The sequence below is a fragment of the Oncorhynchus tshawytscha genome, linkage group LG01 (genome assembly GCF_018296145.1).
Source record: "Oncorhynchus tshawytscha isolate Ot180627B linkage group LG01, Otsh_v2.0, whole genome shotgun sequence".
NCBI lineage: Eukaryota > Metazoa > Chordata > Actinopteri > Salmoniformes > Salmonidae > Oncorhynchus > Oncorhynchus tshawytscha.
In genome coordinates this window covers 62342148-62359986 of record NC_056429.1, presented here as the reverse complement: position 1 = coordinate 62359986, position 17839 = coordinate 62342148, and the positions used below count along the sequence as shown (strand labels likewise).

The following is a 17839-nucleotide window of genomic DNA, read 5'->3' as shown; positions in this document are numbered from 1 at the left end:
CTCATGTGGCTGGAGTGTGTCAGCAGTTCCTGCAAGAGGAAGGCATTGATGCTATGGACTGGCCCGCCCGTTCCCCAGACCTGAATCCAATTGAGCACATCTGGGACATCATGTCTCGCTCCATCCACCAACGCCACATTGCACCACAGACTGTCCAGGAGTTGGCGGATGCTTTAGTCCAGGTCTGGGAGGAGATCCCTCAGGAGACCATCCGCCACCTCATCAGGAGCATGCAAAGGCGTTGTAGGGAGGTCATACAGGCACGTGGAGGCCACACACACTACCGAGCCTCATTTTGACTTGTTTTAAGGACATTACATCAAAGTTGGATCAGCATGTAGTGTGGTTTTCCACTTTAATTTTGAGTGAGACTCCAAATCCAGACCTCCATGGGTTGATAAATTTGATTTCCATTGATCATTTTTGTGTGATTTTGTTGTCAGCACATTCAACTATGTAAAGAAAAAGTATTTAATAAGAATATTTCATTCATTCAGATCTAGGATGTGTTTTGAGCAGTGTATTACGGTTTTATTTTTCATAAATGTTTAATAAATGTTAGAATTGTTATTCTACATTTGGGAGTATTAAATTCATTTTTTATCCCACTTTGTAACACAACAAAACATGGAAAAAGTCAAAGGGTGTGAATACTTTCTGAAGGCACTGTACTCTACAGTATAATTACAATGAACTTACCATATGTGCCGGATGGGTACTGTTGCAACTAAAGACACTGCAACTAAAGCACCTCCATTGTCAAGAAACCAAACACCAAGTTCTTCTTCAAATATCTAATAAAAAGTAGAAGACAATAAACATATGATTTACATCAATAGTTTTTCATATTCATAATGCATATTTAGGAAAAACGGACTGAAGTCGGAGCCCATTTTGAGGCAAAGATGTGTCTCACCTGTCTCCAGCTATTGCCAGCATCAGATGTTATAAACATTCCAAGGCTCGTGGAGGACAGCTCTGTACCAATGTTGCCTAGGAAAAAAAGAAAATATGAATTCATATACCGGTATATTTGCATAGTAAAGATACATATTTGCAAAGAAAATAAACGATCATAACGTTATCATAGCTATGCAGCACCTTCTATTTTAGAGGACTTGATCCCATTATGAACACTTTTATTGATCTGTATTTTATTTGAAGATGTCTACAGTACCACAGATAAAAGCTTGCACAACATTAACAGCTGTGCCTGTCTTGACAATTTTGTTGCTAGAACACAAATATCATGCAGTATAAACCTTTTCGGCTTCTGTCCTACCTGTGGCTACGATGATCCCTGGTGCTGAGTCCTTACTGAAGATGCGTCCAGGCAGGTAAGGGTTCACAGGCATATCCAGGTGCAGATGCAGAGAACAAAATGGCTGCCAAAACAAACACAATGGATTCCATTTAGACATAAGACTAAACAGTGACAACCCATTTTTCATGGCCTTTCTTGAGTAAGGCAGCTCCAAAATGCAGGTGTTTCAGCCTTTCTCAGTGCTTTCTGTGGTGGTGGGGCGGCCGGCGGAAAATACGGAGCGTAGGGGTTGGTAATATTCTCTAGTTGCGCCATGATTGGCTCAGTGTTCTGTCACTCATGGGGACACTACATCACCACAAAATCTACGGGTAGAGCTAAAAACATTCAAGCCCCATGGGTGCTGCCATTGAGTTACATTAGAAGTGCCCATCGAAGAATGCTCAAGATAATTGGCCATAGATAAAAGGACGTCAAATCACGTTCTATAGTAGCTTTGATAATACTTCCAAAATCTTAGCTAGCAAGCTAGCAGACATTCTACTGGCAAATCCTCTTCAACCCTTGTCATATGAAGATAAATAATGAAAATCAAAGATAAAACAAATCGGTGTTCGTTGGCCATTGGACATAAACATTACCGAACAAGTTGGAAATCGCAAATTCAACAATGAGTGGTTTAGATGGAATCAGTGGCTAACTGCAAGCAATCACTAGCCTGCTATTCATTGGAGTGGGTGTGTGGTCCAAGTTTGGGTTTAAGGGTCTCTTTTCCAAGCTTAAAAGGATAAACATTCAATATTGGCCATGCTGTCAATCCAGCATGACTTCTGCCACACTCAAAACAACTGGAAATCTCAGACTTCAATGAGTTCAAGACAACTGGGAACTGAAAAAACTCGCTCCGACTGGGAAAATACGTTTGGAACAGTCATCCAACTCAGAATTGAAAGTCGGGAACTCAGGCCTCTTTCTCGAGCTCCGACGTGAAGATCACTGACGTCATCATGATTCAACCTTGTTTTTTTCCAGAGTTGGCAGTTGTCTTGAAAGCACCATCAATTCAGAGAATGCCAGACTTTGATGACAAAATATGCACACAAAGTACTGCCGCGCCTGTTCCTGTTCAAGTGAGTCCAGAAATGTTTTCTGCCCTACCAAGCAAAAAGGCAGTAACTGAATCATTTGGTCAAAAATTAGTTGTCATTTTTGCAACATTAAATACATGCTTAATCATGTGTACACGTATCCTACCTCAATTGTATTGTGTTTTGGTGAAAATGCGGGTCATATTAGCAGTAACTGTACTAGGTCACTGTGAAACCAAGGTAAATAAAAACAATTTTTCTCAGTTCCACGCTATGAGCAGTTACTGCCTTTTTGCTTGGTAGGGCAGTATTGTATATATTGTAAGAGCTTTCATTGTCTGCTTACATGCCCCATTTATTTATCCTACCATTCTGACTTGGTGTACAGGGAGAATACTGTAAACAATGGCCCATGTTCTGAATTCTGTCACTGTACATTTCAAAAGTCCTAGCTCGCTCATTAACGTTTTATTAGAAATTTCGGATTTCTGCTTGTCGTCCCCTTATGCTATAGATTTTACATCTCAATTGTCAGTAGAAACCAAATATGTTTAAGCAAGTCAGCCTTATCAGTTAAAAAAAAATGTAATAAATGAGGCTTAATGAACTGTTTCGCTGCAGGCTCTGCTGATAGCTAGGTGTGGCAGTGGTAAGGTGTTGGGACTGCTGTTGTGAAAGCTTTATGTAGGCCCTAACAGTTTGTGGGTACCGTTTGTCACCATTATAGCGCAATTAATGTATTGTTTAGTGTTGAGTTGTGTAGTGGCTTTGCTGGCATGCATCAAAACATATACTGTAAATCTTTCTTTGTCCCACCAAGATTTACATGCTAAAATCACCACTGGGCCTAAACCAATACATACAATAAAATGCATCTTATAAGGATCTATACTAGGTATACCAAACATTAGGAACACCCCCCTCCCCCTCCCCGGAGCATTTCACAGGGATGCTGGCCCATGTTGACTCCAATACTTCCCACAGTAGTGTCAAGTTGGATTGATGTCCTTTGAGTGGTGGACCATTCTTGATACACAAGGGGAGACTGTCGAGCGTGAAAACCCAAGCTGTGTTGCAGTTCTTGACACAAACCGGTGCGCCTGGCACCTACTAACATGCCTAGTTCAAAGGCACTTCAATATTTTGTCTTTCCCATTCACCCTCTGAATGGCACAAATACACAATTGTCTCAATACTTAAAAATCCATCTTTAACTTGTCTCCTCCCCTTCATCTACACTTATTGAAGTGGATTTAACAAGTGACATCAATAAAGGATCATAGCTATTACCTGGATTCACCTGGTCAGTCTATTTCATAGAAAGAGCAGGTATCCTTAAAATGTTTTGTATACTCAGTGTATATCTGATTCATTTATATATGACTTTGTGTTCATACTAATCTCTTTGAAATGGAAGTTTACAAAGACCATTTATGAAACATTTGAATATCTTTCACCAACAGATTTAAACTGGCTACAAAGGACATTGGAGCTGGCTGTTCCATTCTGAAGCAAACAAGCCATGTAATAAAAACATTATCCAAGGTGCAAAGACTAATCTGACAAAATTGCTTCACTTACTGATACACCTAAATTACTAATGTCTCTGATGTAATTCACCCAGAGGGGAGGCAATTTCTATGACAGACGAAAACAGTATTATTATCAAGGCACAATGCGAGACCCAATTGTAGACACAGGAGGCAGATGGTTGGAGTCTTACAATGTTTATTAATCCAAAGGGGTAGGCAAGAGAATGGTCGTGGACAGGCAAAAAGGTCAAAACCAGATCAGAGTCCAGGAGGTACAGTGGCAGACAGGCTCGTGGTCAGGCAGGCAGGTACAAAGTCCAGAAACAGGCGAGGGTCAAAAGCGGGAGGACTAGAAATAGGAGAATGCAAAAAGCAGGAGAATTGGGAAAATGCTGGTTGACTTGTAAACATACAAGACGAACTGGCACGGAGGGACAGGCGACACCTGGTGGGGTTGGAGACAATAACGAGGACAGATGACACTGATCAGGGTGTGACAATTATATACATTTTTCCTCTCAAATCCAATCCAATTTCATTGGTCACATACACATGGTTAGCAATGTTAATGCGAGTGTAGCGAAATGCCTGTGCAGGTAGCAGGTAAGGTGGAGGTGATATGATCCTTGACTTGTCTCTCAAAGCACTTCATGATGACTGAAGTGAGTGCTACGGGGCGATAGTCATTTACTTCAGTAATATTTGCCTTCTTGGATACAGGAACAATGGTGGCCATCTTGAAGCATGTGGGGACAGCAGACTGACATAGGGAGCGATTGAATATGTCCGTAAACACACCAGCCAGCTGGTCTGCGCATGCTCTGAGGACGTGGCTAGGGATGCGGTCTGGGCCAACAGCCTTGTGAGGGTTAACACGTTTAAATGTCTTACTCACGTCGACCACGGAGAAGGAGAGGGGGGTTCCGCAGTCCTTGGTAGCGGGCCGCGTCGGTGACACTGTATTATCCTCAAAGCGGGCAAATAAGGTGTTTAGTTTGTCTGGAAGCAAGACGTCGGTGTCTGTGACATGGCTGGTTTTCTTTTTGTAGTCTGTAATTGCCTGTAGACCCTGCCACATACGTCTCGTGTCTGAGCCATATTATACATTCTTTTAGAAATGCATAATATGTGCATATTATGTTAACTCACTTTTCATATACATTAAAAAAAATATATTATTTAAATGAATATCAAACATTTCTAAAACAGATCACCATGGGGCACTGTCTAACTGCCATTTATTGTAATGTAACTTTCATTAGGGTGATCTATTTACAGTGATTAAGTTGTCAAATTGAAATATTTGAGGTTAATGTAGATTTTGAACCACTTGATGGACTGGAATGTATTGAACTACACGTCTAGGATGAGATTCCTCTACCAACCCTCTGCCTGACAATGTAGAAAAGTAAAAAGGTAAAACTGATTAGAGACCAGGCATCTGCCATGAACAACTCTTACTATTAAATCAGCAAGCTTTCGGTGGGTTAAAACATTTGATGAATGAATACTTTAAGAAGCAGTATCATCCACCCCAATGACTTCAGCTCACCAGGATGCAGTGCAGACTGTTTCCAGCCACATCAGTGTTAGGGGCTTGCAGAAGGGCCCAGGTCTGACCCTTGTTATAGGTAATGAAAGTCTTCACTTCATGGTCCACCAATTTGTTGGCAAAAAATATGCCGTTTATTCCTTCTACCTAGAATGACAATAAGCCAAACAGATGAAACAAAAGCGATATCACATTGAGAGAGTGTATGTAATTATTTTAAACAACTTGGTTATGAAAAGGCATTGCACTATGCAAAACTACAGCGGAGATTAAATCATACATAGGAAGTGTGCCTTCAGAGGTACCAAACAAACAGTACTTAACATAGTAATATGGTTTAACTAAGAGCGCCTCACGGAGGTCCTTCCACAGGGAGAGTGTCTTACATACACATACAGTAGATGTACCTTATACATGTCAACCAGTACATTTCCGCCTGGCTCTCTTCTGGTCCGGAGGTTCTCTAGAGACAGAGTGAAGTAGACCCCTGGAGAGTCTGAGATATACAGGCTGTAGGTGTCATTCTGGTTCCACTCCTGTACAGCCGCAAACACCTGCTTCTTATCTGTACTGATGATGTGCATGTCCTGTTTAGATGAGAGGGAGAGAGCGTGGAAGGGTGAATAGACAGGCGGGTAGATAGAGGCAAATTAAGAGTTTCATTCCAAAACAGTATGCATACATTTTCAGAAATGTTGTTAAATTAGCTTTTATTGTTGAAAGAAAAATTGGTGTGATATGGGTGTGTCTTTTCACTATCTCATTGTGGCATGGGGTTGTTCAATGACAAACATGCATTTGTAAAAAAAAATCGAACACTTGATTAGTTTCATTTCAGAGAGACAAATAATCATGTTTCTTTGCTTAATTCTATAAATCCGCCTCACTAGTAATATAGTATAGTAATATGAGATCTGTATTTAAAAGATTTACATTTGAGTCATTTAGCAGATGCTCTTATCCAGAGTGACTTACAGTAACTCCATTCATCTTAAAATAGCTAGGTGAGACAACCACATATCACAGTGAAATTTACAGAATACGAACATTCAATTCCAGCTAAACAATGGATATATAGCATTTTGCAAAAAAATATAAAATCTCAGACGAGTATTTTATACACACACACGAACATACCCATAAGCTATAATTTCCAATAAAAAATAACCCACAGATATGAAAAATTAGCGGATATAGTGTATTGAAAATAAACTCTTCAACTAGACAGTCATACAGATGAATGGAGCTAAATATAATGTAGAGCAATAGAGATAAATAACAAGTGAGAGAGTATCCGTCATCTGTGTGCTTCAAGATGAGCAGCTTTCTGTCTCCACAGACAGCAGTGTACCTCAGAGTGAGTAAAGGGAGGCTTCAGAAATGAAAATGTCCTCAACCTGCTGCTGTATTTATTGCAAGGTGTATTTGGGTAGTGCGATGCTTACCTTGGGAAGACAGTATTTGGGGAGTTGAATTTGTTTGAATGATTCCCTCATATAGGACACAAAATAACTCGCCTGCCCTGACTTGGTAACCTGTAGAAGAAAAAAAGGTCTTGCTTCAGTAGCTCTTGTGGGCGAGTAAGCACAATTCTCGCTTGTAAAGTTAATATTTGATTGAGTATATTAAAATCATCGATGTTTCAGGCATGCTGGCGTTCATTAGAATTAATCCATTTGAAATGTCACTGATTTAACACACCCATTTCATTTTACTCCACCTCGACTTAAGATCGTGGAAACACTGACTCACCCCACAGAAGAACTCTAGTCTTTTTCAGACCTACATCATTGGAATGAAACTACCTTCTGGAAGTCGAAAACTAGGTCAAACTTAAATCCAGTTCAGGTAGGTCGAGTTTAGACACTTCATTACAATAATTAAAACAATTATAATGTGGAAATTAATTTAAAAAATTTAAAAAACATAATTTAGGGACTTGATGCTTCAACACATAGAAGGCAATACAAGTTTATACACCAACATCCAAATGACATACCACTGTATTTACAATTACCTTACAAATAGGTGTGTCCTCTAAATGTGTCTTAGATGTCCTGCTAGCACCAAACACACTACATTAGAACTTTTATTTATTTTATTTGACCTTTATTTAACTAGGCAAGTCAGTTAAGAACAAATTCTTATTTTCAATGACGGCCTAGGAACAGTGGGTTAACTGCCTGTTCAGGGGCAGAACAACAGATTTGTACCTTGTCAGCTCAGGGGTTTGAACTTGCAAACTTCTGGTAACGCTCTAACCACTAGGCTACGCTGCCGCCCCAAACGTCTGGATGACTGTGTGATCACGCTCTCCGTAGCCAATGTGAGTAAGACCTTTAAATAGGTCAACATTCATTAGGCCGCAGGGCCAGACGGATTACCAGGGCGTGTGCTCCGAGCATGTGCTGGGCAAGTGTCTTCAATAACATTTTCAACCTCTCCCTGACCAAGTCTGTAATACCAACATGTTGTTTCAAGAAGACCACCATAGTCACTGTGACCAAGAACACCAAGGTAAACCTGCCTAAATGACTACCGACCCGTAGCACTCACATCTGTAGCCATGAAGTGCTTTGAAAGGCTGGTCATGGCTCACATCAACACCATTATCCCAGAAACCCCAGACGTACTCCAATTTGCATACCGCCCCAACAGATCAACAGATGAGGCAATTCTATTGCACTCCACACTGCCCTTTCACACATGGAAAAAAGGAACACCTATGTGAGAATGCTGTTCATTGACTGCATTTCAGTTTTCAACACACCAAGACAGTTGTGAAGAGGGCATGACATTGGCTATTCCCCCTCAAGAGACTGAAATGATTTGGCATGGGTCCTCAGATCCTCAAAAGAATTCTACAGCTGTACCACCTCGGACTACAGAGGGTTGTGCATAAGGCCCAATACATCACTGGGTTCAAGCTTCCTGCCATCCAGGACCTCTATACCAGGCGGTGTCAGAGGAAGGCTGAAGAATAGTCATAGTCATAGAATGTTCTCTCTGCTACCGCACGGCAAGCAGGACCGAAGAGCCAAATCTAGGTCCAAAAGGCTTCTTAAAAACCTCTTAAGGATCGTACCCTTTCTTAAATTTTCGCCTAAAATGACATACCCAAATCTAACTGCCTGTAGCTCAGGACCTGAAGCAAGGATATGCATTTTCTTGATACCATTTGAAAGAAAACACATTGAAGTTTGTGGAAATGTGAAATTAATATTGGAGAATATAACACATTAGATCTGGTAAAAGATAATACAAACAGAAAAACGTTTAATTATATATATATTTAAATTTTACCCCCTTTCCCCCCCAATTTCATGGTATCCAATTGTTAGTAGTTACTATCTTGTACATAACTATAGAGAAAAAACAAGAATTATATGGTAATACAAAATGTACGTTTATACACTCCCAGGAATGTCATACATGATGGATCATTTGCTAATACACTAACTTTAACACATCTAGATGGCCGGGAGGGGTGGGTGTCGAGCCATAGACAGCAGGGGTTCAAACTGTAGAACCCAGTTCCTACATTTTAATATAGAAATTAATTTGATCAAAACAAAACTATGCTACATTTTATCTCTAGGACCCTCATGATGACAAATCAGAGCAAGATTACTGAATGTAAATACATTATTTACCTTCAGAGGTGAATGTATCAAACCAGTTGCCGTGATAAGTTTGTTGTTGTTATGCACTCTCCTCAAACAATAGCATGGTATTTTTTCACTGTAGAAGCTACTGTAAATTGGACAGTGCAGTTAGATTAACAAGAATGTAAGCTTACTGCCCATATAAGACATGTCTATGCCCTGGAAAGTTTTCTGTTACTTACAGCTGTCATGCTAATCCCATTAGCACACATTAGCTCAACCGTCATAGGGACACCCATCCTGTAGAGGTTTAACAGCTTCTACACCCAAGCCATAAGATTCCCGAACAGCTAACCGGACTATTTGCATTGACCCCCCGTCATAGGGACACCCATCCTGTAGAGATGAACAGCTGCTACACCCAAGCCATAAGACTCCTGAACAGGTAACCAAATGGCTAGCCGGACAAAATGGCTCTAATGGAATAATCTAATCTATCAATGAACCGCATTCTCCCAGGACAGATTTCTGAGGATGTTGTACTTGGCTGTTCCATCTCTCCCAAGAGACATTCGGGGGGTGTTGAAGACTGCTTATTTTGCTGTAGCCCAATCGATAACCTCATTACTCTTTGTCAAGTTAAATCCAACTGCCCCGAGCAATGAAAGTCACTAGAAAGTAATCTGTATTGCCACAGTTACCTGCAACGAGTCAGCTGTGTCCAACTGGGCTATTTTCAACAAAATCTATGAGGCTGGGGTTCGTTCCATCTCAGCTCCAATTCGATTCAGGCATTGTATTGGATAATTATTTATGACCCAGACAGTTACTAATTATTTAGAATACTTCGTTCATTAAATAATATTTTCAATTAAATCCATGAATTGAAAGAGTTGAAACAAATTGACTCACCACCGTACAACCCTACCATTTATCTTCATACGCACAAAGCTGATTTTTACAGGCAAGATGCAGCATTCATCATAAACACCCCATCACATATCTGTCTCATTACAAACTAAAAGAGAACATTTGCTGAACACTTATTGTGTGTCTTTTAAGTCTCAGCAAAGAATTTCAACATCATATTATTAAATAATGTTACACCATAATTGAACCTGAACCCTAATTAGCACTGCAAAACTGTTTAAATTGATGAACAGCAACGCTGACAAAGAAAGACAGACAGCTTTAAATGGAAATCGATGGCAACAGGAGAGAGTGATAATTAAATCAGTAATAATGATACACAATGCCTAACGCCAGCCAACTTCATGTCATCCTTATTGGCAATAATGACAGCAAACTCCATACAGATTCCCTGCCCGATTACAAGAAAAGCCTTCGGCAGACGTGATAACATTTTTCAGTCGACAGAAAATCCTTCAACATCATAGGCAGCTTGGACAACAGAAAATCAAGACGGAAGTGCAGCAGGTGTTTGGAAGGAATGCCATTTTGTAGACTTCAGTGTTACATCACAGATTGGATGCGGTGGAAGAACAGTTCACAGAAACACGGAAGCCTTTTGTGAACACTTAAAATGCACTGGAGTAAATATTTAGATACGCTACACACCTGAACGAACACATAGTTGTCCTGAACAACCAGAGAATTTTGGTCTATGTGTCCCGGGAACAGGTACTGTCTGTTTGATTCTGTGCATCGTTGAGCTCGGCACGTAACATACTGAGCACCTAACACAGAAGAGATCTAGATTAGTTGTCAGTAACAATCTTAGAACAACCAACCAATGAAGAAAAATCACAAGTTAATGGACGTCTGACTGTCTTTAGTGGGCACTAAAACTTTCTACACCTATTCTCAATTTTGCAGGGACAAGATAAAAATAGCATTCCTCTTGCACTAAGAGAATCAATGAAACAAAAACAAAAAACATGATGACAATTCAATCATTCTCTCTCATATCACACAAGTAATAGTATTTTGTCCCACCAAGGAATCCTGGTAATTGGTTTCTTTGAATAAAGTCTATATTGTTAATATTTTTTATAGAATTGAGGTTCTGATATGGGGCACAAGGGACTGATTAAAGGGGACATACATCTATCAATCTATTATATAAAGCTCTATATTTGTCAAGATACTCATATTCTGCTTTACAGTGCCTCTGGTACCTATCCTGCAGACAGGAATGAGCCTTGTCTTTTCAGTGACCTCGCTCTAAATAAGAGGCAAGAGATTCATGGGGTCCTGCTACTGCGGGGGAGCGTGGCAAGCTACAGAGCAGCACTCACGTCCTTTGGCGATGTGGGTCTCCATGTGGACCATATCTGCCTCTCTGTCCAGTCCCGTTTGTGCCCTGCAACATAGGAGAGAGAAGTGGAGGAAAAAGAGAACGAGGAGGAGAATGAGGAAGGGGAAGAGGAGAACAACAATTCAGAGGAAGAAGAGGGGAAAGAGGAATATGGTGAAGAGGAGGAAGAGGAGGAGGATGTGCATAGTGGGGAAGATGCGAAGGAAGAGGAGCAATTTAGACGCAGGGGGATCGCCATAAGAGAACAGTGGCAGCCCGTGTTGGACAGCCTTACTGTGTGCTTCCCTTTACAGCACAGACAACACATTTCCATTTCCTGTAGTCCTACGGCAACAATTTGTGCCAGCCTCAGCAATTAATCGTAATTTGTGATAACGTAAAGAAAGGGAGACAGAGACGGGTAAGTCTCCACACTACACAATTATTTAGGTTTGTGGTCTTCTTTCTTTCTCTCATCAATCATTTGTAATATGACATTAAGGCAAGGTAAAATCTGTTATATGGTACAATTCTATAAACATTATAGAGATGCAAAAGCATTTAATGCAGGCAGTAAATACAAGCAGTTAAACATTTCATATGTAAAATCATAAATTGTCCAAGCATATTATAGTCTTGCGTGGGTTGCCATTACTCCCCACATGCTGTCCTTATTCATCAATTGTTTTGCTGTTCCTGTAGGGTGTGCTCCAAACAATGTCCTTTCTTTCTCAGCTTGAGAGGCACTTAGGTTTGACACACAACATGACAGACCGGGATAAACTGCATCACATCAATATTCACTGCCTTGTGTCCGTGCACTTGAGACTACAGAATGACAACGAGCAAAAACAACATCTCAGACTTGGGCTTTAGAAAGAGTAGCCCAATATTCCTGGCTACGTGATATGGGTTGAAGTACATTAGGCCAAAAAGTTATGGTTGGTTGTCAAAATCTTTCAAGACCTGTTTTGACATACTCTAGTAAATCCATCTGACAGAGTTGAGTAGGGATCCATACATAACCTCCATCTTAATAACAAAATAAATACATTTGACCGCACACTGGACTTGGTCATTTGGTATGTGGTTGTTTCTTCACCATTCCGGGTCTATAAGACAATGGACTTTACATACATCATAAGTTTCAAGATAGCTGCAAGATAGCATTTCCAATTTGCATATGAGATTCTATATAAGACACAAATGCTAATATTCTCTCTCATATTCCCTAGATTAATTAATAAATTATTATTAATAAATTAATAATGACAAACACGGGCTGGAATGAAATCATACTGTACCAGAAGAACCGTCCAGGAGTCACATTCTCACTAACCAACTGCCATTTTCTTCCAAAGTCCATTGTGCTGTACACCTGGTAATACATGAATTGGGAACATGAATGGAATATGCAACATTTCACATCAAGTTTGTACATTCAACCTTTATGACTGTAATGCAAAACAGTTTATGAAAGAACAAAATACAAAAACAGAATTGTTGAATACTTTAGCAGAATCTTTCAATTTTGGACTTATTTCAACTTCAAATACCTATTTTCCATTCAATATTGAAATAAAAGTCCTGCTGCTTACCTTGTTGTCAGGACTGCTAGCCAGCAGCCAGTTTTCCTGTGTTGGATGAAACAGCAGACCATCCATGTAGAAGTTAATGGGATGCTTCTCGAAGCTGGCACCTTCATCTGAGCTGATGAGTACACTGTGTTCCAGCTCTGGGTCGCTAAGCATCATTATCTAAAGTACAGAAGGGGAGAGATATGAGGGGGGAGAGGGAGAGAGAGAGAGTATAGTTCATTGTGCTCAATGGAGGATATGATTGCATGTCATTGTACAACATTATGAATAAACAGCAGTATAAATGCATTGTTGATGAAAGCAAAAGCGACATGATGTACCAAAATCATTAGTCAACAATAAACTGACCAACAGAACAGGTTTTGGTAAAATATCTTAGTGGTTTTTAGTACGGTAGTGAGGTAGTTAGTTATTGTGGGCTTGAAGTGAGTGGGGTACTGTAGTAAGTGAGTGGGGTACTGTAGTAAGTGAGTGTGGGGTATAGTGGAGTAGTTAGTGAGTGTAGGGTAGTTAGTTAGCAGGAATGTTGCAGAAATCTTTATGAACTGGTGTCTGGGTAGGATTGTCAAATGACACTAAACTCTAATAAAAAAAGGGTTATCTAAAACCCAAAAGAGTTCAACTGTCCCCATAGGAGAACACTTTGAAGAAACCTTTTTGGTTCCATGTAGCACCCTCTGTGGAAAGGGTTCTACAGTACATGGAACCCAAAAGGGTTCTACCTGGAAACAAAAATGGTTCTTCAAAGTGTTCTCCTATGGGGACAGCCGAAGAACTCTTTTAGGTTCTAGATAGCACCTTTTTGAAGGAAATACCTTGGGTATTCTGAATTCATCAATGCGAATATACCAAGATTGACAATGTTCAGAACCAAGATGGAATGGTTGGGTGCTGATAATAAACATTGCAACATTCTTTGGAGTCCTGCTCCCTCTAACTGGAGTTAACATCATTCCAGAAACTAGTCTTAACTCAACAATACGCTACACACACTAAACAATACACATCCTGGATAAACACGTAATAGTCTGCTTGTCACTGGAGTCCTTTATCATGGAGATGTTAAACAAACCTTTCTCTTGTTGGTTGGGCAGACGTAGAGGCAAGCCAAGGTTGACCCAACCTTATTATTCAGTTTAATATAAGTGCTCCCATAGTCCACTGATCTGTGAACAGTAGAGAAGACCATGTTATGGACAACTTTATATGTTTTTCTGTATTGATGTGGCCGGAGTAGGTCTAATACTCAGATATCTACGTGCATAGCCTGTGGTTTAGTGGTAACGCACACGGCTGCTCTAACCACATTCTCCACCCATCAGAGACCAGGGTTAAATCCCTTCATTCTTCCTTCTGACTGTCTCTCTAACTTACCTGATCCATTACTGTCTCGATAAAGTTCAAAACAATATGTAACGAGAGTCTCATTACATTACATTCATATAATGACATAACTTTCAGAATTTAGTTCAAGTCTGTTTTACCTCAACTTGGTGAAATAATTGTGTTATGTTTGGTCCTTTATTAAACTGGATGAGTGTAAATTTGACCTAAATCCCTGGAGAACTTTATTTAAGCTTCTATGTCAACACAGTAGGCTGTGCTGAATTGCCCTCCAGAAACAAACAAATGAGAGACAAAAGACATTTGCTTCTCTGAATGTTCTCTGTCCCTTAGCTAAGACTTCCTGTGTTGTTCGATGACAAGGGTAAATACAGTGGATTGCAAAAGCATTCACCCCCTTGGCATTTTTCCTATTTTGTTGCCTTACAACCTGGAATTAAAATGGATTTTCTCGGGGGATAGTATCATTTGATTTACACAACATGCCTATCACTTTGAAGATACAAAATATTTTTTATTGTGAAATAAACAAGAAATAAGACAAAAAACTGAAAACTTGAGCGTGCATGACTATTTACCCCTCTGAAGTCAATACTTTGTAGAGCCACCTTTTGTAGCAATTACAGCTGCAAGTCTATTGGGGTATGTCTCTATAAGCTTGGCACATATAGCCACTGGGATTTTTGCCCATTCTTCAAGGCCAAACTGCTCCAGCTCCTTCAAGTTGGATGGGTTCCGCTGGTGTACAGCAATCTTTAAATCATACCACAGATTCTTAATTGGATTGAGGTCTGGGCTTTGACTAGGCCATTCCAAGACATTTAAATGTTTCCCCTTAAACCATTCAAGTGTTGCTTTAGCAGTATGCTTAGGGTCATTGACCAGCTGGAAGGTGAACCCCCATCCCAGTCTCAAATCTCTGGAAGACTGAAACAGGTTTCCCCTCAAGAATTTCCCTGTATTTAGCGCCATCCATCATTCCTTCAATTCTGACCAGTTTCCCAGTCCCTGCCGATGAAAAACATCCCCACCGCATGATCCTGCCACCACCATGCTTCACTGTGGGGATGGTGTTCTCGGGGTAATGTGAGGTGTTGGGTTTGCAATAGAATTAGCGTTTTGCTTGTTGGCCAAAAAGCTCAATTGTAGTCTCATCTGACCAGAGTACCTTCTTCCATATGTTTAGGGAACCTCCCATGTGCCTTTTGGCGAACAGCAAACATGTTGCTTATTTTTCTTTTAAGCAATTGCTTTTTTCTGGTCACTTTTCTGTAAAGCCCAGCCCTGTGGAGTGTACAGTTTAAAGTGGTCCTATTGACAGATACTCCAATCGCCGCGGTGGAGCTTTGCAGCTCCTTCAGGGTTATCTTTGGTCTTTCTTGCTTCTCCGATTAATGTCCTCCTTGCCTGGTCTGTGAGTTTTGGTGGGCGGCCCTCTCTTGGCAGGTTTGTTGTGGTGCCAGATTCTTTCCATTTTTTAATAATGGATTTAATGGTGCTCCGTGGGATGTTCAAAATTTCAGATATTTAAAAAAAATAATCCAACCCTGTTCTGTACTTCTCCACAACTTTGTCCCTGACCTGTTTGGAGAGCTCCTTGGTCTTCATGGTGCCGCTTGCTTGGTGGTGCCCCTTGCGTAGTGGTGTTTCAGACTCTGGGGCCTTTCAGAACAGGTGTATGTATGCTGAGATCATGTGACAGATCATGTGACACATATTGCACACAGGTTGAATACTTATGTGACTTCTGAAGGTAATTAGTTGCACAATAACTTATTTAGGGGCTTCATAGCAAAGGGGGTGAATTCATATGCACACACCACTTTTCTGATTAAAACATTTTTGGAATTTTTTTAAACAAGTTAATTTTTTCATTTCACTACATCAATTTAAACTATTTTGTGTATGTCCATTACATTAAATCCAAATAAAAATCCATTTAAAATACAGGTTGTAATACAAAAAAGTAGGAAAAACGCCAAGGGGGATGAATACTTTTGCAAAGCATTGTATACAATATCTTCCTCCCATTCTATTCTTCAGTGGTGTAAAGTACTTACGTAAAAAGTACTACTTAACTAGCTTTTTTGGGTATCTGTACTTTACTATTTATATTTTATACTTCACTACATTCCTAAAGAATATGTACTTTTTACTCCATACCTTTTCCCTGACACAAAACTACTTGTTACATTTTAAATGCTTAGCGGGACAGGAAAATTGTCTAATACATACACTTATCAAGAGAATATCCCTGGCCATTCCTACTGCTTCTGATTTAGGGGACTCACTAAACACATGCTTTGTTTGTAAATTATGTCTCAGTTGGACATGCCCCTGGCTATCCGTAAATAAAAAAAACTAGAAAATGTGGCCATCTGCTTTACTTTTGATACTTAGAGTAAGCAAATTTTTGCAATTACACTTACGTTTGATACTTAAGTATATTTAAAATCAAATACTTTTAGACTTTGTATTTTACTTGGTGACTTTCACTTGAGTCATTTTCTATTAAAGTATCTTTACTTTTACTCAAGTATGACAGTTGGGTACTTTTTACACCACTACTATTCTTCATGGGTCTATTACTACTCAAACACACAACCCACTCGTCTCTCAGTTCTACCTGGGCGCCTCCAAATAAAACTCCATTGCATAATTGGATAGATACCCAGAGTTGGCTATCACTATCGCTATCACTACTTGTGCATTAAGCTGCATCATTTCATTTGCTGTTGACGTTGTTTGCAAAGGTTTCCTCCTCAACATTTTTTAGCTTCTCATTTCGGTTGACAAATCCCCTCAAATGTAGCTGGAAAGACATCACAAATGAAGTTATTACAGTGACACGTTCCTTCCCTAAGGGAAGAAGTCATTACCTTGAAACACACAGGAGATGTTTTTCGTGATGCACCAATTGATCTTCTTATTGCATTTTGCCATCAAGAGTGCCCCGGGGTTATATAAATAAATAATGTATCTTATTATTTCAGAGATCCTTTACTCCGTTTCTTTTCATAAAATTCAACTGCTTTCCTTTTTTAATATCATACTAAGTGCTTTGCCGCACCACCTGAGGTACACTCTAATTTACTGCTGTTGCTATTGTTAACCAGACACCTTGATGATGGAAGACCTTCTGTACACAATATGGGATTTCAAAATGTGTCAAGTCAGGTGTAAATCTTACCGGCGCCTTTAGTGAAACAGAAATTAATTTGAGTCTCTCTGCTTGGTGAACTGATGGTCTTTATGTCAGGTGTAATTCCAAATGAAATTAGTTTCTTGTGGGCTTGGAAAAAGGTGAGCGATGAAACACAAGAGACATTATCAGTCTGTATAATCCTAAATGAATTATATTCTTATTTATTATGTGACAGCATACTGTACAGTAACTCACCATACGATATAAAATTAATGGAATTGTTAGTCCTACAGTTGTGGCATGTAAAAAATATAAACCAAGATGGCGTAGCAGTCGGACGTTTTAATCTTCATCTTGTCGTGTCCTGTGTATATCTTTTTCCCCTCGTATATATTTTCAGATATATTTTTTATATATTTAACCTCAATTTCAACATACTCTCCTTCAACCCACC

At 39.8% G+C, this 17839-nt stretch overlaps 1 protein-coding gene across 2 annotated transcripts in view; it reads right to left on the bottom strand.

Annotated features, from left to right (window-relative positions):
* The window catches only part of LOC112254599 (VPS10 domain-containing receptor SorCS3), a 66366-nt gene that overhangs the window by 15313 nt on the left and 33214 nt on the right, over positions 1-17839 (bottom strand). For both annotated transcript variants that reach the window (XM_024427320.2, XM_024427312.2), the window contains exons 3-13: positions 13969-14062; positions 12897-13055; positions 12603-12676; positions 11300-11364; positions 10620-10738; positions 6882-6971; positions 5844-6023; positions 5437-5583; positions 1283-1385; positions 917-993; positions 700-794 (exon numbers count right to left, since the gene is read on the bottom strand). In XM_024427320.2, coding sequence (XP_024283088.1) covers positions 700-794; positions 917-993; positions 1283-1385; positions 5437-5583; positions 5844-6023; positions 6882-6971; positions 10620-10738; positions 11300-11364; positions 12603-12676; positions 12897-13055; positions 13969-14062 — 1203 coding nt within the window. The remainder of the gene's footprint in view (positions 1-699; positions 795-916; positions 994-1282; positions 1386-5436; positions 5584-5843; positions 6024-6881; positions 6972-10619; positions 10739-11299; positions 11365-12602; positions 12677-12896; positions 13056-13968; positions 14063-17839) is intronic.